Source organism: Oncorhynchus mykiss, chromosome 6 (genome assembly GCF_013265735.2).
Source record: "Oncorhynchus mykiss isolate Arlee chromosome 6, USDA_OmykA_1.1, whole genome shotgun sequence".
In the NCBI taxonomy this organism is placed as follows: Eukaryota; Metazoa; Chordata; class Actinopteri; order Salmoniformes; family Salmonidae; genus Oncorhynchus; species Oncorhynchus mykiss.
The window spans coordinates 31,865,716-31,892,234 of record NC_048570.1 but is presented as its reverse complement, the minus strand read 5'-3'; the positions used below and the strand labels follow the sequence as shown (position 1 = coordinate 31,892,234).

At 47.4% G+C, this 26,519-nt stretch overlaps 1 protein-coding gene across 2 annotated transcripts in view; it reads left to right on the top strand.

Moving 5' to 3' along the window:
• LOC110525764 (transforming acidic coiled-coil-containing protein 1) overlaps positions 1-25,307 on the top strand; it is a 37,023-nt gene extending 11,716 nt beyond the window's left edge. The window contains exons 1-13 of one of the 2 annotated variants that reach the window (XM_036979898.1): positions 9,965-10,711; positions 11,357-11,448; positions 17,603-18,008; positions 19,172-19,232; positions 19,645-19,729; positions 21,261-21,307; positions 22,174-22,311; positions 22,379-22,455; positions 22,682-22,725; positions 22,856-23,016; positions 23,130-23,236; positions 23,318-23,438; positions 23,611-25,307. In XM_036979898.1, the coding sequence (XP_036835793.1) occupies positions 10,593-10,711; positions 11,357-11,448; positions 17,603-18,008; positions 19,172-19,232; positions 19,645-19,729; positions 21,261-21,307; positions 22,174-22,311; positions 22,379-22,455; positions 22,682-22,725; positions 22,856-23,016; positions 23,130-23,236; positions 23,318-23,438; positions 23,611-23,679 (1,527 nt within the window). In that variant the 5' untranslated portion in view covers positions 9,965-10,592 and the 3' untranslated portion in view covers positions 23,680-25,307. Of the gene's footprint in view, positions 1-9,964; positions 10,712-11,356; positions 11,449-17,602; positions 18,009-19,171; positions 19,233-19,644; positions 19,730-21,260; positions 21,308-22,173; positions 22,312-22,378; positions 22,456-22,681; positions 22,726-22,855; positions 23,017-23,129; positions 23,237-23,317; positions 23,439-23,610 lie in introns of those variants that run through there. The other variant, XM_036979899.1, reaches the window with a different exon arrangement.
• The last annotated feature ends 1,212 nt before the right edge of the window (positions 25,308-26,519 follow it).

Genomic DNA, 26,519 nt, shown 5'->3' with positions numbered 1-26,519 from the left:
CTAGAAAACAGGAACACTCAAAAGACAGGAACAGAGAAGAAGAACCCTGCGGCAGCGGGAGAGGAAGAGGGACGGATAAATCCTGCAGCTAGGGAGTCCCCAATGTAGGCCTCCATAGCCTTGGTCTCCGGTCCCGACAGAAGAAGAAGTCCTGGGCCAGGTTGCGCTGACTTCAGATGGGCGTGGCAGAACGGACTCCAGCCCATGATGGCACCAGCAGACCAGTTGATGAGAGGATTGTGTCGCTGGAGCCAGGAGAATCCCAAAATCGCAGGAATCTGTAGAGACTTGATGAGCAGAAATGGAATAGTTTCACTGTGATTTCCTGACACCCGTAGGTTTATGGGAGTGTTATTATGAGTGACCCGGCCTATAGAGCGCCCGTCCAGTGCTCTAATATCCATGGGAATGGAGAGGGGCTGAGTGGGGATGTTCAGCTCCGAAGCCAGGGTAGTGTCCAAAAAGCCCCAGTGTCAATGAGGACCCAAAGAGATTTAGCCTGCTTTCCCCACCGCAGAATGGCATGAAAAAGGGTGCCAGGAGAAGCAGAAAAGTTCTCCATATGGCCCGCCAGACTACTCGCTCCTACTGGTGAGCCTGGTCTGTCAAAGGACAAGAGGACACAAAATGACCAAGAGTCCCACAATACAGACAACTCTTCGCGTTGACCGTGTATTGCCATTCTACTGGCGACAGCCCAGCTCTGCCTAGTTGCATAGGATCGGGAAGCGGTGACTCGGCCGTCTTCGGCGACTCTCGGTGAAGGTCGGGAAGCCTCGGGTTCTCTCGGCAACGGGACCGTCGGGGACTTTCGGGATGAATCTAAGGCAAGGTGGACGTGCGTGCGAAATCGAAGTTCCTCTTCCTCCGTCGTTCCCGTAATCGCCCATCGATACGGATTGTCCACGCGATAAGGGAATCGAGATCCGTAGGTAACTCCCGAGTTGCAAGCTCGTCCTTGACCTCCTCCGAGACGTCGTATCGAACAGCGCTTCCTGGTTCCAAGCACTCTCCGCTGCCAAATTGGGGAAATCCACCGCATAGTCTGCCACACTGCGGGAGTCCTGCCGGATCTGGATTAGCTTGGAGCAGCTTCTCTCCTGGAGAACGGGGCATCAAAAAACCCTCCAGACTAACGCATATGGCCGACTGTTGTTCCCATACAGCAGTAGACCAGGTGAGAGCCCTCCCTGACATCAGCGTGATGAGGTAGGCTATCTTGGAGCATTCCGAGGGGAAGGAAGAGGGCTGAAGCTCGAAGATAAGGGCACACTGAGATAGAAACGCCTGACAGGTGCTCGGCTCACCATTGAAGCGTTCCAGAGGAGGTAAGCGGGGCTCCCGAGAAGGTTGAGTGACCGATGAGACGGCGCTGCAAACAGCGAAGTTACTGAGGGGCTGTGGGGTTACCACTCTGGCCTCCCAGATAACCCGCGGAATTGCTCCAGCAAAATGTCCAACGCCCAGTTATGGCATTCAGCCAACATTTGGACCCCTTCCATAAAACCAAGAAGCAATTCCTTGTGCCTACTGATGGTGGCTCCTTGGGAGGAGATGGTGTTGCGCAGCTGGCCCGGGTCTGCTGGGTTAGTCATGGCCAGTTCGTACTATCACATTTCAAGGTAAGACCCCGATGCAGACAACAACATAGTAACAATAGTTTATTAATCCAACAGGGGCAGGAAAAAGACAGGTCAAGGGCAGGCAGGGGTCAGTAATCCAGATAGGTGGGGCAAAGGTACAGGACGGCAGGCCGACAGACTCAGGGTCAAGGTAGGCAGAGGACAGTAAATCCAAATAGGTGGGGCAAAGGCACAGGATGGCAGGCAGGCTCAGGGTCAGGGCAGGCAGAAATGGTCAACACCAGTGAAACAAAAAAAACAGGAACACTTGAGAGACAGGAACAGAGGGAAAAACACTGGTAGGCTTGACGAAACAAAACGAACTGGCAACAGACAAACAGAGAACACAGGTATAAATACACAGGGAATAATGGGGAAGATGAGTGACACCTGTAGGGGGGTGGAAACAATCACAAAGACTGGTAAAACCGATCAGGGTGTGACACAGTATCAGTTCTCTATGTTTGACAAGTAGTATGAAGCTGCGGCTTGGAGTATTGCTTCTTTATACTTTGTAATGTATTCCCTTTGGATCTGGCTATGTGTCACGCCCTGACCTTAGAGATCCTTTTAATTCTCTATTTTGGTTAGGCCAGGGTGTGACTAGGGTGGGCAATCTAGTTTTCCTATTTCTTTGTTTGGCCTGGTATGGTTCCCAATCAGAAGCAGCTGTCTATCGTTGTCTCTGATTGGGGATCATACTTAGGCAGCCTTTTTCCCACCTTAGTTTGTGGGATCTTGATTTTGTTTAGTTGCTGTGTAGCCTGCAGAACTTTACGTTTGTTCTGTATTTTGTTGTTTTTCGGTGTACATTTTAATAAAAGTAAGATGTTCGCCTACCACGCTGTACCTTGGTCTCCTCGTTCAAACAACGAGCGTAACACTATGTTTTTTTGCTTTCATGAAGGACTGGCTTGAATTGTGAGGATGGCTACACAATTTATTTTCATCATGAGCAAAATATATTGGTTTTTCTACCAAAAGTTGCAATTTTTTTTTTTGTGTGATCTATATAACACAAGAGACCAGCAAAATGGATAAAAGAGTGTGGCGGTATAGCAGGAACAGCGGCATCTACTGGTCAAAACCTGGTATTTTCACACTACTTTGTGGTAAATAATGCAAGCGACTTCAATTACAAATTTCTCTGAACAGGGGGAAAAAACATCCCCAGAGTGAAAGGGAATACACTACACTGAATGGAGAAGCAATCATCAAAGCCACAGCTTCATACTACTTGTCATACTGTATGTTGGTTGTTTGGGTGCGATTGGCATGGGTTGTGGGGGGTTTGTGGGTGGCGTTTTAGATTTTTTGGGATTCCTCATGTCTTACTTATTGGTAGGAAGAAGTTTGGTCCAAATCGGGTGTACTATATTTATTGAATATCATTTGAATCATATAAATTAAAATAGGAAATTTGCATGCAGTTAATTTGCAGAATTTGTCAGAGATAAAATTATATTTAAATATTTCAGGAATGCTAATCATATCTGTTACTAACTACAGAAACTATTTTAGAATAATCTGAGATGGTGGGTGTCGAAATTTGCTTTTTGAGGTGGAAAGACCCAATATATTCTAAAATATTCCATCATACAGGGAAAGGAAACAGTTGAGTAAATGAGAGATGCAAAATATATTGAAAGCAGGTGCTTCCACAAAGGTGTGGTTCCTGAGTTAATTAAGCAATTAGCATCCCATCATGCTTAGGGTCATGTGAAAAAATTCCCAGTTAGAGCAGCAACTGAGACAGCATTTTCCACCACCATCAACATAACACCAAAGGATGGAATATCTTGTTGAAGAATGCTGGCGCATTTCTACAATAGAATTCCAGACACTTGTAGAATAGGGTGGCCCAGCACACTATTAAGACACTTTATATTTTTGTTTCCTTTATTTTGGCAGTTGCCTGTCGGCCTACATTGAACACAACATATTTGATTTGATTTGACATATCCCAGCATAACATCTCTAGACCTCCATGTAGTAACGGTTCTACTGGTCCTCTCCATCTATAATTTGTGCGTCTGTGTGTTTTTCAGCTCTGATTACGACAAAGGGAAAGGGGTTTACCTAGTCAGTTGTACAACTGAATGCGTTCAACTGAAATGTGTCTTCTGCGTTTAACCCAACTCTCTGAATCAGAGAGGTGCTGGGGGCCGCCTTAATCCACATCCACGTCATCAGCGCTCAGAGAACAGTGGGTTAACTGCCTTGCTCAGAGAACAGTGGGTTAACTGCCTTGCTCAGGGAACAGTGGGTTAACTGCCTTGCTCAGGGAACAGTAGGTTAACTGCCTTGCTCAGGGAACAGTGGGTTAACTGCCTTGCTCAGGGAACAGTGGGTTAACTGCCTTGCTCAGAGAACAGTGGGTTAACTGCCTTGCTCATGGAACAGTGGGTTAACTGCCTTGCTCAGAGAACAGTGGGTTAACTGCCTTGCTCAGAGAACAGTGGGTTAACTGCCTTGCTCAGAGAACAGTGGGTTAACTGCCTTGCTCAGGGAACAGTGGGTCAACCGCCTTGCTCAGGGGCAGAACAACAGATTTGTACCTTGTCAGCTCGAGGATTTGATTCAGCAACCTTTCATTTACTGGCCCAACGCTCCTACCCACCAGGCTACCTGCCGCCCCAAGTTGGGCTTAGATTAAATATGCAGATACTGTTTTAAGGGAAAGGAAAGGGGGATACCTAGTCAGTTGTAAGAATAAATGCTTTCAACTGAAATGTGTCTTCCGCTTTTAACCCAACCCCTCTGAATCAGAGAGGTGTGGAGGGCTGCCTTAATTGACATCCAAGGCTTCGGTTGTTAGCTATATAGGCAAACTATCTCAGTCACGCTTCCCAAATTCACCATCAAAGGTCTTATTGTGGCATTATCTGCACTTATCTCTCTCCTCCCCCCTCTCTCCTCATCCCCCTCTCTCTCCTCATCCCCCTCTCTCTCCTCATCTCCCTCTCTCTCCTCATCCCCCTCTCTCTCCTCATCTCCCTCTCTCTCCTCATCTCCCTCTCTCTCCTCATCTCCCTCTCTCTCCTCATCCCCCTCTCTTTCCTCATCTCCCTCTCTCTCCTCATCTCCCTCTCTCTCCTCATCCCCCTCTCTCTCCTCATCTCCCTCTCTCTCTTCATCCCCCTCTCTCTTCTCATTCCCCTCACTCTCCTCATCCCCCTCTCTCTCCTCATCCCCCTCTCTCTCCTCATCTCCCTCTCTCTCCTCATCCCCCTCTCTCTCCTCATCTCCCTCTCTCTCCTCATCTCCCTCTCTCTCCTCATCCCCCTCTCTCTCCTCATCCCCCTCTCTCTCCTCATCCCCCTCTCTCTCCTCATCCCCTCTCTCTCCTCATCCCCCTCTCTCTCCTCATCTCTCTCTCTCTCCTCATCTCCCTCTCTCTCCTCATCCCCGTCTCTCTCCTCATCCCCCTCTCTCTCCTCATCCCCCTCTCTCTCCTCATCCCCCTCTCTCTCCTCATCTCCCTCTCTCTCCTCATCCCCCTCTCTCTCCTCATCCCCCTCTCTCTCCTCATCCCCCTATCTCTCCGCATCTCCCTCTCTCTCCTCATCCCCCTCTCTCTCCTCATCCCCCTCTCTCTCCTCATCCCCCTCTCTCTCCTCATCCCCCTCTCTCTCCTCATCCCCCTCTCTCTCCTCATCTCCCTCTCTCTTCTCATCCCCCTCTCTCTCCTCATCCCCCTCTCTCTCCTCATCCCCCTCTCTCTCCTCATCTCCCTCTCTCTCCTCATCCCCCTCTCTCTCCTCATCCCCCTCTCTCTCCTCATCCCCATATCTCTCCTCATCTCCCTCTCTCTCCTCATCTCCCTCTCTCTCCTCATCCCCCTCTCTCTCCTCATCCCCCTCTCTCTCCTCATCCCCCTCGCTCTCCTCATCCCCCTCTCTCTCTCAATCTCAGCTATCACAATTACAAGATCTGGTATAGCAGTACAAGATGATGTAATGCACTTCAGACTACATCCCCGGGATGATGCTGTAATGTCAGCTGGCCTGGTTACTGTAACCGTGCCGACCGGCGCTGTACTACACTTCTCCTCTGTTTAATTTAAACACTTGTCACGATGATGCTCTACACATGCACGCACACACAAAGGCATGGGAGAAACTAGGCTAAAGCATTACTCCATTCAGGACAGAGTTGTAGAACTATATTTAAACATGGCTTTTACTGTCTGAGAGAGACAGAGAGACTCCGGGACTAAGAGAGACTGAGAGGGTGAGTGTACTCAGCACTCTAAGCAGGGTTTCTCTCTTGTTCCTGTGTGTTCCTGCCTGCCTGAGACTGAGGATCCCAGTCAACACGAGCCTCCAGTTTGACAGTGAGAGAGACTGGATCTTGTCAGAGACCACTGATCGCCACGAGGTGGAGCTCTCTTTCCCGCACAAGGCAGAGAAGTGTGTACTGTGTACACCACGAGTTTACATGGGCAGTTTGAGTGTTGTGGTTTGTGATCAAACCTTGAATGAAACTGTTTCGATGCTGAACGAGGCTAAGGGTGTAGGTATGTATGTCCTTAAATTAGAGGGGACTGTATCATCAATATAATTCAGGCTCTGATCTTGTCCCATCTCGATTGCTGTCTGGTAACGTGGTCAGGTGCAACAAAGAAAGACCTAGCAAAGCTGCAGCTGGTTCAAAACAAAGCAGCACTCCTTGCCCTTAACTGCACACACAGAAGTAACATCAACAACACGCATGATAGTCTTTCACTGTTGAGGGTTGAGGAGAAATGGACTACTTCTCTTCGGGTCTAAACGTTCTCGTTGAAAATGTCTGACCACTTGTATAATCTATTTGCATACACTTCAAACAGGCATGCGTGCCCCACCAGCCACTCCACTATGTGTTTCTTCACAGTACCCAAACCTAAAACAGATTTAATCCAAGTTTAGCTTTAAAAACAGATGAAAAACATCATTAGTATCACAGCACCTCTTTCTATAAACATTTAAAAATATCTCATTTAAATGTACTGTTTATAAGAATATGAACATGTGTATCTGAATAGTGTGTAAATAGTATTTTTGTGGTCTCTTTGTGTCTCTTCTATATATAACTCTTATTTTGTTTGTATTTTGAATTCAATGTAATGTCTTATGTTGTTCTTGTCTATAACTGTTCTGTACTTTGTCATGTATTTGTATGTTTTATGTGGACCCCAGGAAGAGTAACTGCTGCATGTGCAGTAGCTAGCGGGGATCCTAATACACTAAACCAATACTGCGGTTCACTACTACATTACAGTATGTACTTGCCCAGTACAGACAGAGAGATGTGTTGACTTCTGTTTACCACTAGATGGGACTGTTGAGCCTGTTTTTGTCTCAGTGCCACAGTTTCACCAGGCAGCCATGCTATTATAGGAAAGATAAACTTACTGTTCAGATCATTATTCAGAATCATTGGAGGAATGCTTTTGGTAATCCACATATGTGTGTTCCAGGGTGGCTATGTGGCTACTATACATGTTTATACTGGTTATATTTAGCTCCTAACCACACACACATCTGTGACTTCCAGTCAACTCTTAATTTAATTAAAAGGATGATAGGTTAGGCTGCCTGCACGTACACTCACAACATAGACACATGCATATGCACACACACACACACACACACACACACACACACACACACACACACACACACACACACACACACACACACACACACACACACACACACACACACACACACACACACACACACACACACACACACACACAGTGGTCTTAGTTAGAATGGGGTCTGGGTTCAGATGGAGACAAGGATTCCAGACACCGGGAATGTGACCCTCTGTCTATACTCAGGGAAGCTGAAGTCGTCTATAGTCACAAATGTGACTGGGCCTGTGTGTCGGTTAGAAATGATAATATCCTTATTTACTCTTCAGAAATTGCCTCTGTTCCACTTAAGCTCTCTGAAGCTTCCTGGAGTGAGATCTTTGGTGTGGTTCTAGAAGTCTCAGTGTGTTCCCGACTGCTTGGGTTCCAGACTAGAGCATGGCTCTGTGTCTGTGGGTCCGCCAGTGTTCCACGTATGCTGAGCTATTTCTGGGTCCAAGGAAAAGAGTTACATAAGACCTGATTAGTCTCTCTTTCTCTTCATCTCCCTCTCTCGCCTCTCCTCTGCACATTTTCCAGCCCGTGAGTCAAGGTGACTAAGACCTTCCTGTGTTTGTGTGTGAGTGCGTACATGTGTGCTTGTGTTTGAGGTGGACTGTTTATCCCAACTGTAGTGTGGGTGTAGCCTCGTGAAACCAGCCTGATCCCACGATAGCTCACATTCTGAAACTAAATGTGAGGGTATCGGTTTAGCTAGTTTACCAGGCTACTGTGGGTGGACCCTACTCTATACAGGTGTAGCAAGAGGTGATAAGGTCAAACAGCTCCCATAACAGGTCTGTCCTGCCTGCTACAGACAACAGACAATAGAGAGGGGAGGGAAAGCAATGCCATGCATCCCTGACAGCTATGACAACAGATACATCCTAACAAAATATATACACACTCACTCACTTTCTCTTCTGCCTTCCCTCTCTCTCTGGCAAAGGGTTACAGAGAGCTGTGCTAAATGGGGTTCAGTCTGAGAGAGAGAGAGAGAGAGAGAGAGAGAGAGTGACAGAGAGGGAGAGACAGGGTACCCTCTGTGTGTCTTTGTGGGTTCTCCAGCTTGCTGATCACATCTGAGCAGAAGAGAGCAGAGTAAAGGGAAAATAAAAGAGGAGATGAGAGAGAGACTCTCCTCAGTCACCTCCCTTTATCCATACCTCGTTCCTCTCCTCCACAGAAGCAAATGGTTATTAGATTAGTCATGGTTGATGTTTCTCATACAACACATCTCATTTGGCTTGGCCTAGTTAGAGAGAGAGTGTGTGTGTGTGTGTGTGTGTGTGTGTGTGTGTGTGTGTGTGTGTGTGTGTGTGTGTGTGTGTGTGTGTGTGTGTGTGTGTGTGTGTGTGTGTGTGTGTGTGTGTGCGTGTGTGTGTGAGTGTGCGAGCATGAGTGGGATGCATGTAATCAGAGTTGTCAGTGCATGTGGTACTCAGTGCTGTGTCAGTGTGAGAGTGTATCTGTGTGAGAGTGTGTCTGTGTGTGCATTTTGGAAGTTATGTAAGCCACCATGAACAGCCTCCAGGCGTGTGGTTGTACGTGCACACTTTGTGTGTGTGCGTGTGTGTGTGTGTCTGCAGAGATGGGAAAGAGAGAGTTTCCACATGGTTGACAAACCACAGCCTGCCATGGTCGCAGACTTACCGGCACGTTCCATAGAGAGAAGAGTAAGAAGAGCTCTGGAGGATGGTTATGTACACATAGGAGGAACTAAATGTTCACGATTGATTTGTTTTGATGTAACAGATGTATTAGACTGTAATGACAGAGGACGGAAGAGTCAGTGGAACAGATACAGCCCAATAGCAAACTAAATGTGGTTATTCTTTTCGAGATAGATCGACCAGATAGGGTACATCTCCGGGTTTCTGTCTGTCCACCCAGCCTGATTCACTTTGATCCTCTGCACACACCTCTTTCTATCTGTCGGTCTCTTAGATCTCCTATCCTCTATTAGAGGTCAGGTCTGACAGAAACGTGTACTACTTGTTGTGTTAGCTGTGTTAGGTGTCCTCCTCCTCCTGTCCCCTCTTCCTCCCTCTCTCCCTCACTACAGGACACTAGTGATCTACCACTCGGTGTAAACAGTCAGACGACTCTCAGACAACAGCTTTTTTGAAACAGGAAACTTTCACCCTTCCTTCTCTAACCCCCCTCCCTCCCTCTAACCCCCTCTAACCCCCTCCCTCCCTCTAACCCCCTCCCTCCCTCTACCCTCCCACTAACCCCCCCCTCCCTCTAACCCCCTCCCTCCCTCTAACCCCTCCCTCCCTCTACCCTCCCTCTAACCCCCCTCCCTCCCTCTAACCCCCTCCCTCCCTCTACCCTCCCTCTACCCCCCCCTCCCTCTAACCCCCCTCCCTCCCTCTAACCCCCTCCCTCCCTCCCTCTACCCTCCCTCTACCCCCCTCCCTCCCTCTAAATCCCTCCCTCCCTCTACCCTCCCTCTACCCCCTCCCTCCCTCTAACCCCCCTCCCTCCCTTTAACCCCCTCCCTCTCTCTAACCCCCTCCCTCCCTCTACCCCCCCTCTACCCCCCCTCTCTTCTTCCTCCTCTCACAACACGCCTTGAGTCTCTCCTCTATTACAATAGAGCAGCCTGAGAGAGTTGGGGTAGGGGGAGGGTGGAGGGCTAGGCAAACTCTTTTTGGGTGTGAGTGAGAGAGAGCGAGGGAGGGCGAGAGAGAGGAAGAAGGAGGGAGGAGGGAGCAGTCTGGCAGTCAGCTGATCACTGCTCTGGCATTCAGAGTTGAAGCGGAGGATGGAGAGAGAGAGAGGCTGAGGGAGAAGAGGCTACTGATGCTACAGTAATCTGTGATCTAACAGAGAGTAAGAAACCAACAGCGTCATCTCAGCTCTGTCAGCCTCTTGTCACGGTTTGTTCCGGGATCAACAATGCAGAAGAGCAGTCTGGGAAACGAAAGCAAAAGGAGGAAGTGAAGAGAGAAACAAGAGATGCCAAAAAATCAACATCCTTTCAAAAAGAGAGAGAGAGAACACACGGATCAGCTCCAAGACACACAGAGAGAGAGAGAGAGAGAGAGAAAGAGAGAGAGAGATACAAGTAAACAGACTCTGTGGTGAGTCACTCCTCCTCTCTTCTACTCTCCTCTGGTGCGTTGTTGCTTATGCACAGAGGAGCAGCAGAACTAAGAGAGGAGTTCAATCTAGAGCCAGAGGAGGAGAACCAGACTGTGTGGGAGTAACAGAACCGAGAGTGGAACTGTAGAACCTGTAAGGGACCAGACCCTTACAACCAGGAGTATCATCAGACCCAGTGGGGTGCAACCAGACCCAGGGGGTTGTATACTGTATAGAGGAGCTGGTGTGTCTCTGTAGAGATGTCCTGGGGGTCTTTGCTGTCTCCAGTCCAGTGGGCCAAATGGACTTGGTCAGCTGTGCGGGGGGGAGGGGAGGATGAGGGGGAGGAGGGAGCGCCCGGAACCAATGATGGAGAAAAGTAAGTGGGCTACAGGTGTGTGTGTGTGTGTGTGTGTGTGTGTGTGTGTGTGTGTGTGTGTGTGTGTGTGTGTGTGTGTGTGTGTGTGTGTGTGTGTGTGTGTGTGTGTGTGTGTGTGTGTGTGTGTGTGTGTGTGTGTGTGTGTGTGTGTGTGTGTGTTTTTAAGGATGATCTCTGTATATTTTAGATGTGATGTGTGTGTGAGAGAGAGAGAGAGAGAGAGAGAGAAAGAGAGAGAGAGAGCTGTCTGTATTCTGGGAGCCTGTGTCTTTGTCCTCCTGAGCTGTTTTTCATTAGTGTGTGGACAGTTTGATGTGCATTTAGGTGCATGGGAACACAAACACACACTGGAGCAAATCTGGGCTGGGCATCTGGGCAGACCCTAAGACTGTGTGTGTGTGTGTGTGTGTGTGTGTGTGTGTGTGTGTGTGTGTGTGTGTGTGTGTGTGTGTGTGTGTGTGTGTGTGTGTGTGTGTACATGTATGTGAGTGAGAGAGAGAGAGCGAGAGAGAGAGAGAGAGAGGGAGAGAGAGAGAGAGAGAGAGAGCGCTGTCACCCTGTCTCTCTCTCTCTCCCTCTCTCTCTCTCTCTCTCTCTCTCTCTCTCTCTCTCTCCCTGTCTCTCTCTCCCTCCCTCTCTCTCTAGTTCGGACTCAGAAGGGAACTTTGAGACCCCAGAGGCGGAGTCTCCTGGTCTGCTGAATGACCTGACCCAGCTGGATAACTCTGCCCACACAGGTGAGATTCTGTCCTCTCTACCTGTTTGTCAGTAGGAACAATGAGACAGGAGTAGTGGATGGCAGGTGAGCGCAAGTTACTCTAGCATCGCTCTGTAAAGCCACAGAGACCTGAAGTACAGGTGCTTCTTCACCAATAAAGACAGGCTTAAGATAAACAAGTGCACCCCTCCAACACACACATACGCACGCACGCCGCTGACATCCCAAACCAACAGCACACACAGATCATGTGTTGTCGACCATTGAGTTTTATAGACAAACAATGTTATCCTATTAAAATGTTCAACTGCTCTGTGGCTTCTTGGACTGGATTAGTTCAATTGTTTGGGATTCATAATCCTAGATCTGGACACAATGCAATTTAGAAGATGGGATTCTATGATCGTAATGTACTGAATCTCCTTTGTCTCTGTAGACAATAATGACCCCTCCTCTTATAACCTCTTATGGGTTACTGACATAAATAAAACATTGACTGAGAGATAATTCAGTCTGGAGGAATAATAATAGTCTACTCGATTACAGCACTGAAGGGAGAAACTACACGGTAACAACAACACAATACTAGACATTAGATGTACATAGTCTATTGACCGGGTTAGATGTCTGAGCAGAGTTGGATTTTAGGGTTTCTGAAGAATTGAAGGCCTTTCTTGTTATTGTGCTTGATTGTTTAGAGAAATCAAATAGACCCTTCCATTTCCACCTCGCATCTCTCTCTCTCTCTCTCTCTGTCTCTCTCTCTCTCTCTCTCTCTCTCTGTCTCTCTCTCTGTCTCTCTCTCTGTCTCTCTCTCTCTCTCTCTGTCTCTCTCTCTCTCTCTCTCTCTCTCTCTCTCTCTCTCTCTCTCTCTCTCTCTCTCTCTCTGGTCAGTGTGTTACCCTGTTAAACTGTGTAGAGGCTGTTATTTATCGGTTGCTAGGCTACAGGGTGAGGCCTAAAGGCCAGGGGCGAGGTTGTCCTGCTCTACTCCCAGATGATTCTGGTTAGAGTTGAGGTTAGGGAAGGTTTCCTCTCCTGTTCAGACAGTATGGGATTGTCATGATCTCTCCATACTACACATCCACAGAGGGCTAATTTGACTGTAACATCTTACTCATATCTCTGAGAAAAGACAATTGGAAGAGGATCTTGTTATGTTTGAAAACAAACACTTATTCTTAGTTGAGTCAGACATGTATCTAAAAGAGTAGCATCTCACATACAAGGGAAATAGAACAACCAAATCACCTAGTGATTCACGATAACATATCAACAAAACAGACAATGCAACCGATGATACTAATCATGAATGGATGCTAATCGGTGCTGAACACAACACCCCCCCCCCCCTTCCGGTGGGGCCAAGGGAGCGTGTGACACCGGTAGTGAACTACTCAGGGTGGCATCAATGGCAGAGTGTGGACATGCAGGAGGTGGCACCTTCATCAGTCGGCTGCCAGCGAGAGCCGTCAGGCAGTTGAAACGTTGCTGGGCCCAGCTGACGTTGAACTTGACACGGTGTTGACCAGAAGGTGCAGAGCTTGTCTGCGCGCTGTGGTCGTTGCACCCTGACCCAATCCCTCACTTGGGTTCCACGAAGCCGTGCTCTCTTTCTTTTGTTGTAGCGCTCCTGACTTTTACGCTGTTGGCTATGCAGGGACGGAGCCTGTGTAAGGGCAGCTCTAGTTCACATCCTAGCATCAGCTTGGCAGGAGAGACTGGTGGTGGAGTGGTGAGCAGCTCTGTAATGCAGCAGAGTTTGCAACAAGGAGTCAGTGAAGGAGCAATCCTAAGCTAGGTGAGCTCTGATTGAACCTCTCCACCTTGAACCTCTCTGAACCTCTCCTGTTGACCCGGGGGTGGTGGGTAGGTTGTTCTGATGTGCTTGATCCCCTTGCTTTGGACGTAAGAGCTGAACTCAGCCGAGACCAGCCAAGGGTCATTGTCCATGGTCAGAATTGCAGGAAGTCTCCAGCGAGCAAAGAGCATATCCAGGAAGTTTATGATGGCCCCTGATGTGACAGAACTCATGGGTGTGACCTCTGGCCATTTTGAATGTAGGCCATACTCAACCACTAGGAAGTGTTGGTGATGTGGCACATTGTAGATTTCCTTACATATGTCCAGTTGGATATGTTGCCATGGACGGGAGGTCCAGGCCAGTGGTTGCAGTGGTAGTGGCGGATGTCCTGTCTTTCCACAGAGAAGACATGGAGCACAGTCACATACTAGACTTTCAATATCATGACCGATGCCAGGCCACCACACCAGGTCCCAGCAGCACTGCTTCAGCAAGGTGGCCCTCATGAGCCATGGCCAACACTCGTCCTCTGAGGCTGCTTGGTATGCTGGTGCAGTTTCCACAGGCCAGACGTGTCATTCCAGCATGACAGCTCATGTTTGAACCTGGCATATTGTTGGTTCCGATGGTCGCTGTGCCAGCCAGCCATTGGCTACATATTCCCGCAAGGTCGCGAAGAAGGGGTTGTTGGTTGATTCTTGGGTCAGCTCCTTGTGCGACACTGTGTCTTGGAGAGGTGAGTGTAGGAGCTGGATGAGGTCCTCATCTGAGTCAATTTGGAAACAGGTGGAGTCTGGAGGAACTGAGCGTGAAAGGAGGTCGGCCAACACATTGTCCCTGCCCAGCGTGAACTGCAGCTTAAAGTTAAACAGCTGGAATTGGTCTGACCAGCGGTACATGTGGAGGAGCTTGTGTCCCGACCTGGAGGTAGACATCAAGGCTGTGTGGCCTGGTGGTCAGTGCACAGTTTGAAACAACTGTGTTGACCAAGTTGGATACCCATGGGAAGGCATCCACCGGCTAGATGAATCCATCCTCCAGCTGCTTGTGTAGATCCTTAGTGACCTCCTGGCGTAGAGGCTGAATGACTGGAGTCACCATAGGGCCGAGTTCAACAGAGAGGACCCCAGGCTGGTGAACAGGTCCAGATCTAAGGTATTAGTGCCCTGCCGTGTGATGTTAGAAGGGGTATTGAGTGAAGGCCTTGTTGCCATACTGCACCTGTGAGTGTATAAAGCCGATGACATCAATCACTGAGTGCCCATATCCGTACAGGCTAAAGCTGGGCAGCTGGAGGGGCAGGTGAGACATGAACTGCTCATAGGTGGCCATGCTGAGGAGCGACACTTTTTCTCCTGTGTCTAGCACGAGAGAACGCATTAGTCACCCAGCTGTACAGTACAAGTGGAAAACCCAGTCGGGTTTGAGCCAACAGTGCAAGTGACAGGAGGGGGTGTGGCTGTGGGGTGTGATCCAGCTGGGTTTGATCCAACCAGGCGAGTGACAGGAAAGGGTGTGTCTGCGGGGCTTGCTTACTGCACAGCTTGAAAAGCACTGGAAGCATGTGTTTGTGCCTCACAGATCGTAGTTGCACAGTGAGCTGCTGATTCCACTTGGGAAGCTATGGCTACAGCTTTTGCTGTAGAAGAAGCCTCTCCCGCACAAGTGAACATGAGGTTTTCTCAATTAACTGGTCCCTGATGATTTAATCTCGAAGATATCCAAACTGACATGACTGCGCTAGCTCTTTAAGATCAGCAATGTACTGTGTCACTGACTCACCTGCTCGCTGTCGAAAATGCAGCCTCTTCAGAAGCGCACTCTGTTTCTTTGCAAAATGTCCATCCAAACGTTCAACAGCTGCATCATATGTGTATGCTTCCCTGAGCGTTTGGAAGAGGCGCAAGCCCTCGGCACCGAGACAGTGGAGAGAAATGGCTGTTTTCCTCTTAGGGCTAACCACATCCAGTCCGATAGCTAGCATGTACGTCACAAACCACGACTTCCATCTGTCCCATGGGATTGTTGGTTCTCCCTTGTGAGGCCACTGCTCCGGTGGAGGTAGGGATATTGTAGAAATACTTTCAGCCATCCTCGTTCGCCATATGTTATTTTTAAGGAAGAGGAAGAGGCAAAGCGAGAGGGATAACTGGGCCCAAGATCTGTCGTCTCCAGGAGGTGGCATTTTTCATTTTTTTCCACTCACTAAGCGAAAAGTTTTGGTATGGAGAACAATTTTTTTATTTAACCAGGTAAGTTGACAGAGAACACGTTCTCATTTACAGCAACAACCTGGGGAATAGTTACGGGGATATGAATGAGCCCATTGTAAACTGGTGATGATCAGGTGGCAATGATGGTCAGATTGAGAATTTAGCCAGGACACCAGGGTCAACACCACTACTCTTACAATAAGTGCCATGGGATCTTTTGTGACCACAGAGTCAGGACACCCATTTAACATTCTAGCCAAAAGCCAGCACCCTACACGAGGCAATGTCCCCAATCACTGCCGTAGGGAATTGGGATATTATTTTTTTTTATAGACCAGAGGAAAGGGTGCCTCCTACTGGCCCTCCAACACCATCTGGTCTCCCATCCAAGGACTGACCAGGATCAACCCTGCTTAGCTTCAGAAGCAAGCCAGCAGTCGGATGCGGGGTGGTGTGCTTCTGGCTAACAATAAGAGATTGTTGAACATTTAATTGGTTTATTTGATCTAATAGAAGTTTTGCAATGCTTAGGCTGTTACGAGTGTACTGATATAAGTAGAACAAGTCATATCCTGGCAATTTTATATCGGAGTTGTGCCTCTTCGTCAGTAGTTACAACAGCCACAAAGTCATAAACCCCACCTATTTACTTTTCGTAAATGTGATTTTAAACCAAAATTTAACCACACTGCTTACCTTACGCCTAACCCTAACCTTAATTTAAAACAAAAAACGCTAATTTGTTTTTCCTAATGTTTATGATATAGCCAATTTTGCCTTTGATGCTATGGTAACTAGTGGAAAACATTTAGCCTGTTGTTCACACACATATCTGCCGTCTCATGGGCTAGAATGGTCCCACTGATCCTGCCTCCTGACTGCCTTCCATTTTCTAAGACATTTTCGTTGTTAGAGTGGCCATTGGAGTATCTGGTCAATGTAATGGATAATCTGTGGTAGGATCTCACATACAACAGAAATAGAACAACCAAATCACCCAGTGATTTTCGATAACAACCTATCAACAAAACAGACTGTGCAATCGATCATACAAATCATGGATGTTATAAGTGCTGAACACAACACAACAGATCTGACACACCCTAGAAAAAGAGAGAGCATTGAGCAATATCACGTGTGTGTGTGTGTGTGTGTGTGTGTGTGTGTGTGTGTGTGTGTGTGTGTGTGTGTGTGTGTGTGTGTGTGTGTGTGCATTGCAGTGTAGTTACACTGTTCTGCGTTCCTGGGCTTTGTGCTGGATTTCTCTATAACAGAGAGCTCACTGTACAGCAGCATGAGTCAGCAACCCTGACTTAAACACACACAGTGGGCTAGAGCCTCTACTCTCTCAGCAGTGTCAGCCCAGATTGAATTGAGCAGCCCCAGACCCCAGAGAACAGAAGCATGTTAAGAGCATCGCCGTCAGCTGTTGTAAACACAACAGGATTCTGAGCTAAACATACACTCAAAGCATTATTGTGCTCTTAGGGAAAGGACCATTGTGTGTGTGTGTGTGTGTGTGTGTGTGTGTGTGTGTGTGTGTGTGTGTGTGTGTGTGTGTGTGTGTGTGTGTGTGTGTGTGTGTGTGTGTGTGTTTGCTGTTGACAAGGTTTTTGTTGACGCAGGGACCATTGTAAGGGATCATTCTTAGCATTCTAGCAGGAAGTTAGGAGCCATTCTGATTGTTCTAACAGGAAGTGAGAGGCCATTCAAACATAGCTCAGTCCACAAGCTGCAGCTCAGCTAGTCACGCTTTTAACTAGGCACGGACTGAGGCTGACCTGCAGTGCTTTAATTGTTCCCTGTGTTTTGAGCCGCTATAGGACTTAGAGTTACGATGCTCCGTCCGATTCCAGAGATGTTTTTCATCCTGATGCACTGGGAACTGAGCTCCCACAGAGAGAATATCCTAAAGAGAAAAGAGCTATGGAGAGAGTGGTGAAGAGAGAGCGAGTGAAAAGAGAGATGTGCATTTCCTGTAGTGTATTATCTGAAACAAGAAAACCATACAAAGATAAATCCAAGATGTATTTGCTGCTAAAATGTCTGTTGTTGTTTTTGTTGTTGTTGACATAGCATCATTATTGGTGTCACTTTTAAAGAAAGGTTGTTGTCTTGCTTCTCTCCAGCATGATACTAACTCCACCTCTCTTCAGTCCTCACCAGAGATGTCGGACAGCTGACGCCCCGCCTCGTCCTGGACAGAAACTCCAATCAGGATGTTTATCCCACGTCCCTACAGGAAGTCCAAGATGCCCTAAACAACCTCAATAGCTCCTCCCCTCTGAGTGGAGCAGGTTTAGACCAGAACCTGAACCTGAGGTTGATCTCAAGACCTGGAGAAGGAGATGGTCTCTCCCCGTCCCCTCTGCCCCAGCCCCGCGCCCTACGCCCTGCCTCGCTCCCTGTCCACAACTTCCCTGACCCCGCAGAGGTTGATGACATTTCTCCTATCACCTATGACCCCAACGGCAACATGAACTCTGACCCCAAAAGCCTGACCCCTGAACTGGACAGACCGGACTCAGACAGACAGTCACCTAGGATGAGCACGGACATCACGTGAGTAACACTCACACAAGACATCTTATCTTACACATGCCTGACCACTTAGCATACAATCACATGATCTTATCTCTCCCTTCCTCAACCAATCATCCCCCCTCCTCTCATGTCTCCCCAACACTCCACTGTCTCTCTGTCCTTCACCTGTCTCTGAGTCTATTTCTGTGTGGCATGAGGACTGCTGACCAGGTCTGTTTACTATGTATGATGCTGTAAGTACAGAATACTGTACTGTCTCTGTTGGCCCGCCACTAAACCTTGACCACATCCCTTGCCTCTGTGTCTCCCCTCTCCCTGCCCTCCATACATGTTCGCCTACACCACGACTCACTGCAGTCAGAGCAGCCCTGGCTAGACTTCTTTAGTGCGGTGTCAGGTTGACGCATGGAGATAGATTTAACCATAACCGTTTGGTCATCAGATTCTCTCAGGCAGGGCTAGTCGATCTCAGAGCCTGTTACGTTATCACTACCTCACCTCAGAGAGAGGGAGAACCTCACAATACTCTAGTCTACAGAAACTTAACAATACTCTCTGTTCAAGCGTAATCATGCTCTGTGTAGTAGTCTGGTGAGGCAACAGCCTGTTTCATTAATCTGCTCTCTGCTTTCATTTAGTAATTTAGCAGCACATATGTACAAAGCAACTCAACAGAGAAAGCACAGAATGTGGTCTGATTATAGTCTGCTTTCTCTCCATTCTTCCTACTGTACTCTCTATATACTCAGGAACAGCAACACTGTTTCAGTTTCTCCTAATATCCTAGGTGTAACGATGTGCGCTGGGGAGCAAGTTCAGGGAGTGAGTGAGTGTTTTAATAAATAAACCCAACTAAATACAAACCAAGAACCACAACCAACGCACAGAAACAATAACACCTGGGGGAGGAACCAAAGGGAGTGACATATATAGGGAAGGTAGTCAGGGAAGTGATGGAGTCCAGGTGAGTCTGATGACGCGCAGGTGTGCTTAACGATGGTGACAGGTGTGCGCCATAACGAGCAGCCTGGTGACCTAGAGGCCGGGAGATGGAGCACACTGACAATAGGACTCTGCTACGTTTGGGTCTGGCTGCTGTCCCAGACACACATGGTCGGTGGGTCAGCGATGATCTGGTTAGGGTTCGCACAAGGTCTGACCTCAGTGCTCTTTGTCTTCAGGAACTCCTGTAAAGTGAAGAAGCTGGACAACCAGACTCCGTTACAGAACACCAGTGGAGAGGTAATGGTTAATGTTTTTACCAGCTTCTCAAACAGGAAATGCTGTACTCCTCTTCACACCTTTACTCATAAAGACAGCAAACTTTATTTACCTCATTTTTTTTAAAGAATGATTTTAAATACTCCAGATAAGTGTGTGTGTATCGCTGTCCTTGGTCATTGAATCATATTTTGTGTGTGTCTGTATGCGTGTTAGTGTAGTGTTTCTCCCGCTGGTACCTTTCCTCTGTGTACCTGACCATGACCGTGGTCACTGTACACATTTCTCTCTGAGAGCCCTGTCCTCTTAGTTTACCTCAGCCCTAGGCACATGTCAGGCCTGCTCTGGCACGGCAACCGGGCGAGAAGGGAGCCTGTCCAATTAGACGGATGAGAATGTCTCTGACCGTCTGTCCCTCCCTCCCTGTCTGTAGGACAACGACCATCGCAAAGGTCATGCTACAGATGAGGAGAAGCTAGCCAGCACAACAGGACTCGGAGCAGATGGAGACCACAACGGTGAGTGAAGAATAAGGGGATCAGACACACCCAACATCATTGTGTGTGTGAACCCATTTTTGTACAGATGAACGTGGTACCTTCAGGCATTTTGAAATTGCTCCCAAGGATGAACCAGACTTGTGGAGGTCTACAATTTTTTTTTTAGGTTTTTGCTGATTTCTTTTGATTTTCCCATGTCACGCAAAGAGGCACTGAGTTTGGAGGTAGGCCTTGAAATACATCCACAGGTGCACCTCCAATATCAGAAGCTTCTAAAGCCATGACATAATTTTCTGAAATGTTCCAAGCTGTTTAAAAGCACAGTCAACTTAGTGCATTTAAACTTCTGACCCACTGGAATTGTAATACAGTGAATTATAAGTGAAATGATCTCCATGAACAATTGTTGGAAAAATGACTTGTGTCATGCACAAAGTAGATGTCCTTACCGACTTGCCAAAAAGTATAGTTTGTTAACAAGAAATTTGTGGAGTGGTTGAAAAACGTGTTTTAATAACTCCAACCTAAGTGTATGTAAACTTCTGACTTCAACTGTGCATGTACAAATGACCTTGCCTAACCTGTACCCCTGCACATTGACTCAGTACCGGCACCCCCTGTATGTAGCCTCTTTATTGTTACTTTTATTATTGTTTTTTTTTTGGTAAATATTTTCTTTGCTCTAACTTGAACTGTTGGTTAAGGGCTTGTAAGCATTTCACGGTAAGATCTACACTTGTTGTATTTGGCGCATGTGACAGTTTTTTAATTTGAATTAGTAACTTGAATTGTTACACACATCCACAATTGCTTCATTTGAAGCTGCGTGTTCCTATGCTCTGATTTGGGCTCCCTCCATCCCTCAGCTAACTCGACCACTAGACCTACTGTATATGACTCATGCAGCTTGTTGTTGTGTATGACTGGTAGGTCTGTGTATGAGCCAATAAGCAGAACCCCCATTAGTGTGACAGGAAGCAGACAGACTGTACCCGATCAATCGTCCCTCAGGCTGCATGTGACACTTCTACTGTAGCTGTGTTCTTTTCTCTGGTGCGGAGTTGGCCTTATATTGTCCGTTTTGCTCTGTTCTCTTTTCAGTTCTGTCTAGTCTGGGGAGAAGTATATGGTAGATTTTGTCTGTCATCTTAGGAGTTTATTTATTATGAGACAAGTGTCATCATGCCCTCTGAGCTGCAGGTATACACTGCACCCTCCTGGTTACACAGCAGCAGTACATGGAGCTCCCAGTGGTTGGAGTCAGATAAGAATAGAAAAATAACAGAACAGAATATAACATAGTTCCTTTTGAGAATACAGTGTGGGATAGACCGCTGCTCCTGAATGGCGCAGGGGTCTAAGGCACTGCATCTTAGTGCTAGAGGTACCACTACAGACCCTGGTTCGATTCCAGACTGCATCACAATTGGCTGTGTTGGGGAGTCCCAAAGGGCAACGCAAAGGACAAGCGTCGTCCGGGGTAGGGTTTGGCCGGGTAGGCCGTCATTGTAAATAAGAATTTAAGGTTTGATGTGATGTTCTCTTCCAGAGCTGAATGTGTCATCCAGACCAGAGGAGTCAGACTGCTGTTCTATGGTGAGTACACTAACATGCCCTGTTAACAGTCCCATATAGCCCAGTGAGAGTTTGGTCCACTTCAGATCCGGACCTGGAAATGACAGTTCTGTCAGAATCATGTGCTCCCCCTGGTGACCACTAGATGGCGCCACCAGTGAGCCAGCTGTATGAAACCCTTTTCTCTGAAAACAGATTATGGCCATGATGCTACTGTAGAGTGTTAACAATCATTCTCATCATGTTTTAGTAGATGTAGTGGATTACAGCTGTGTTCAGTGTTGTTGAGGAGCTATCTGGCCCGCTGTAATGGTGACTGGCTTGATTAGTCTTCTAGGCTACCTGGTGCCTACTACAGTAGCACATTACACTACCATGGTAGCTTTACTCCCACACTGTCTGAACATGAACTGACCACAGGCTCCTCAGCCTGTCTGTCATCTCCAGCTTCTCAGGTGATAGAGGGCTTGAGATGATTAGGATTAGGATATTATGAGTGAGTTATAATCCAGGGAAGGATAAGAGGAGGGGGAGGGCTAGCGAAAGAGATGGAAATAACTACCCTTAGCTCCGGCAATGAGGAACAAGACCTAAACTTCTAGCCCCCCCTCTCAGAGCACCAGAGTAGGCATGCTGAAGGCAGAGCCAATACAGAAGTGATTGTCTGAATAGGGCTCTGACAAACACTACTATAATCTGTTTATTGAGTGAAACACACAGATGGAAATGACCTATAAACAAACTGTTTAAACCAGTCTGCCACACCCAGAAACATTCAGAGTATCCAATGCTACAGGCCACAGTTGACATTGTGACTAAATCAGGGTTTGGGTCAATTGATTCTAACATCTAGTCAGGTACTTATGGAACTCCTCTCTCCTCCGCAGTATGAGGACCCCTGCCAGCTGAAGAACGCCAAGCTGGGAGGAAGTAACACGCAGAAGAAGACAGGAAGTGAGGTTCTAGACGCCATTTGCATCAGCGAGGAGGAGAAAATGGCTGTTCTCACCCTTATCAGAGAGGAGGTAGGTTAAAAAATAGACCGCACACACTCACACAGGGTAACACAGTAATAACTGTTTCCTGTGTCAGATCATCACTAAGGAGACGGAGGCCAGTGACTGGATGAGAAAGTATGAGGACAGCAGACAGGAAGTCATGGAGATGAGGTAACTCACATGTAGGGTTACAAAATTCCTGTTACTTTCAATAAATTCACTGGTTTTCCAGAAATCCCGGTTATTGAAAGTTACAGTAATTTTGCAACCCTACTCGCATGTACCATTCACCTGAACTGTACTGTGAGGCTAGTAGTCATATGATTGTGTGCTGAGCAGTGAACAGACTGAGGGTTAGCTAGTATAGACTCATCAGTAGCCGTTCCTCCTCTCACAGGAAAATTGTGGCAGAGTATGAGAAGACCATCGCCCAGATGATTGGTGAGTGGCTCGGTCAACCAACCTCTTCAAACATTCCTCTCCGTAAAATGACAGGTATACCCAGTGTAGTGGTGGCGTTGATGCACGGAATCGTAAAATGACCCGTCCGCGTGAACTCTCTCTCGTTCAGAGGACGAACAGCGCAACACCCTGAGCGCCCAGAAGTCTTTGCAGGCTGTAACCATGGAGAAGGAGTTGGCGCTAGCGGACCTGAACTCGGTAGAGCGCTCGCTGTCTGACATGTTCCGCCGCTATGAGAACATGAAGAGCACCCTGGACGGCTTCAAGAAGGTCAGAGTTCGAGGGTCAAGAATAGTCTGACCTGAGTATCATTAGTCTTTAAGCACATTTGACGTATGTTCTGTATGTGGAATGTGGTTGTTCTACCATTTGTGTGCGTGTAGAATGAGGAGGTGCTGAAGAAGTGTGCTCAGGAGTATCTGGCCAGAGTCAAGCAGGAGGAGCAGAGATACCAGACGCTCAAACTCCACGCCGAGGAGAAACTAGACAAGTATGATTACGCACACTACACACACAGTGGTCTGTGACTACGTACCAACCAATTAAACATCTACCCTATTCCCCCCCTCAGGGCTAATCAGGACATAGCCCAGGTACGCAGCAAGGCCAGCTCTGAGAGTGTTGCTCTGACCGCCAGCCTGAGGAAGGAGCAGATGAGGGTGGACTCTCTGGAGAGAGCCCTGCAGCAGAAGGTAACGCACAACACAAATGCTACATGCTAATTCCTTTTGCTAGCCCTATAGCATAAAGTAAAGTGCAACACAAATTATACATGTAAACAGAAGGTTGCTTGCCCTACACATGTTTTTGCTAACCAGATCTTAGTTTTGAATCTCCCTGACGTGATCTTCCATCTTGTCACAGGCCGAGGAAATCGAGGAGCTCACCAAGATCTGTGACGAGCTCATCGCCAAGATGGGCAGAACAGACTGAGACAGATTCCATACGTCCAAATCATTCAATCTTGATCCACCGAGAAATCCCTGCCTACAACCTATGGCATACTCTGCCCTGTGCATGCATCCAGCCAATGAGCAGTTCTGTTTTCCCTTGGGGCGTCTGCCTCTAATGCTGCTGTACTGGTCCGATGTCATATGATAACCCATTTTCTCTTGAGTGGTGTACCCTATGGAGAATAGGGTGTCATTTGAGCCAGAGATTGTTACATGTGGACTGTTTTTGTTTTGGTCATTTTCGCCATGCAAGACCAAATCCCTTACTCCCTCCATCTGTCGCTCTGTCCTGTAACTAATATAATACAATGTGCTGTCTAGGCATTGCATAGATTTGGGCTCATTTACCTGACGATAACAGTTTGTGGAGCACTTATTAATAGATTGTGTATATAAACACCCTGGCTGAGATGTACTGTACATATTTATTCTGAACACTAGGAGACTAGGGTGGGACCAGGTAGACGCGCTCTAGGACAGTTAGAGGTCAGGGGTGAGCTGTGTTTGACCCTTCTGTATGACTACACTATTACAGGGAGGGGGGGGATATGGGCATAGGGTTTAGGATGCACTGCTATTGATAGGGGTCGTGTGGGGCGTTGTCCTGGAAAGTATAAAGCTTTTCTCCTGTTTGTAATGAGGCCTTGTGTTAGCAGTGGAGGAGGGGCTGTAGGTCTACTGTATAGTCTGCTCTGTGTGGTCTTGGACAGGTTTAGATCACCTCCAGCATACCTGCACAGGGGAGGATTTCTCGCTGTCCTAAACTCCACCTGGTTAGTGTTTGTCTCAGGCCAGTGTGTTGGAGCAGAGAGTAGAATACTCGGTTACTCAATCTGGAAATGGTGAAATTAATACAAAGACTATCTATTTTGTATATGTTCAAGCATACTGAAAACTGGAAGTGTTTGAATGACTGTGGCTGTTATTTTTTAGTTCAGAATTTTTTTAAATCCTCAGAATATCCTACTCATGTTCCCCTCTGGCCACTGACATGCACAGCACCTGTAGTGTCCAGGTGTGAAACATTATGACATGGCGGTAGAGGGAACTGTTCCAGGGTTACTTGAGCTCCCATTGACCCCGGGCCAATGTAGTGCACTATATAGGGAATAGGGTGCCCTTTGGGACACGCCCAGTGTGTTTCACTGCAGCACCTATTTAGTGGCATAGAAAGATAACGTTTCTCTTATTCACTGCTTAACTGTTCCCAGCTGAACTGGTTGTGTTAAATGCTCGTCACCCCTGTGGAGAGTCACACCGCCTCACAGTACTTGTTCCCTCTCCGCCATACTGCTCTGTGGACGACCATAGTTATACAAGATGCATTATAAACTGGGTGGTTCCAGCCCTGAATGCTGATTCGTTGACAGCCTTCTCTATCATGCACATTTTTGCGCCATTCTGCAGTTGCGTTTCCTCCAGCGTCATTGACGGTTTCGTTAAACATTGTTTTTTTAAAACTGTCACCAATCTCTTTTTTTGAATTGTCATTATTTGTGAAGTGGTAATAAGAAAAGTACAGCTATACTGACTATGTTGACTAATACGGTATATGCAGTGTGTCCTGAGTAAACAAGATTGCAGTAATAAAGGAGTGTGTTCTCATGGCTTCTGTGTGCAGGAGAGTTTCTTGTTCACAGCTTCACAGGTATGGTCTGACATCACAGCTTCAGAGGACAGGTCTGACATCACAGCTAGACAGATTGGGTCTGACATCGCAGCTACAAGCACTGACTTAACTGAATCCTCGGTCTCTGCCAGAGTGAACCGTAGTCTAGCCCTGGACTAGCAGCCAAACAGAGAAGAGTGTGAAAGGTGTCACCATGTCGGCTTTATCCTCTTATTCTCAGAGCTAACATCCCCTGACACAATTATGTCCTCTGTGTGACACACAGAGATAAAGACACATGCGCGCAGACTCATACAGTGGGGCAAAAAAGTATTTAGTCAGCTACCAATTGTGCAAGTTCTCCCACTTAAAGATGAGAGAGGCCTGTAATTTTCATCATAGGTACACTTCAACTATGACAGACAAAATGAGAAAAAAAATCCAGAAAAATCACTGTAGGATTTTTAATGAATTTATTTGCAAATTATGGTGAAAAACAAATATTTGGTCAATAACAAAAGTTTATCTCAATATTTTGTTATATACCCTTTGTTGGCAATGACAGAGGTCAAACGTTTTCTGTAAGTCTTCACAAGGTTTTCACACAATGCTGGTATTTTGGCCCATTCCTCCATGCAGATCTTCTAGAGCAGTGGTGCTTTGGGGCTGTTGCTGGGCAACACGGACTTTCAACTGCCTCCAAAGATTTTCTATGGGGTTGAGATCTGGAGACTGGCTAGGCCACTCCAGGACCTTGAAACGCTTCTTACGAAGCCACTCCTTCGTTGCCCGGGCGGTGTGTTTGGGATCATTGTCATGCTGAAAGACCCAGCCACGTTTCATCTTCAATATCCTTGCTGATGGAAGGAGGTTTTCACTCAAAATCTCACGATACATGGCCCCATTCATTCTTTCCTTTACACGGATCAGTCGTCCTGGTCCCTTTGCAGAAAAACACCCCCAAAGCATGATGTTTCCACCCGCATGCTTCACAGTAGGTATGGTGTTCTTTGGATGCAACTCAGCATTCTTTGTCCTCCAAACACGACGAGTTGAGTTTTTACCAAAAAGTTATATTTTGGTTTCATCTGACCATATGACATTCTCCCAATCTTCTTCTGGATCATCCAAATGCTCTCTAGCAAACTTCAGACGGGCCTGGACATGTACTGGCTTAAGCAGGGGGACACGTCTGGCACTGCAGGATTTGA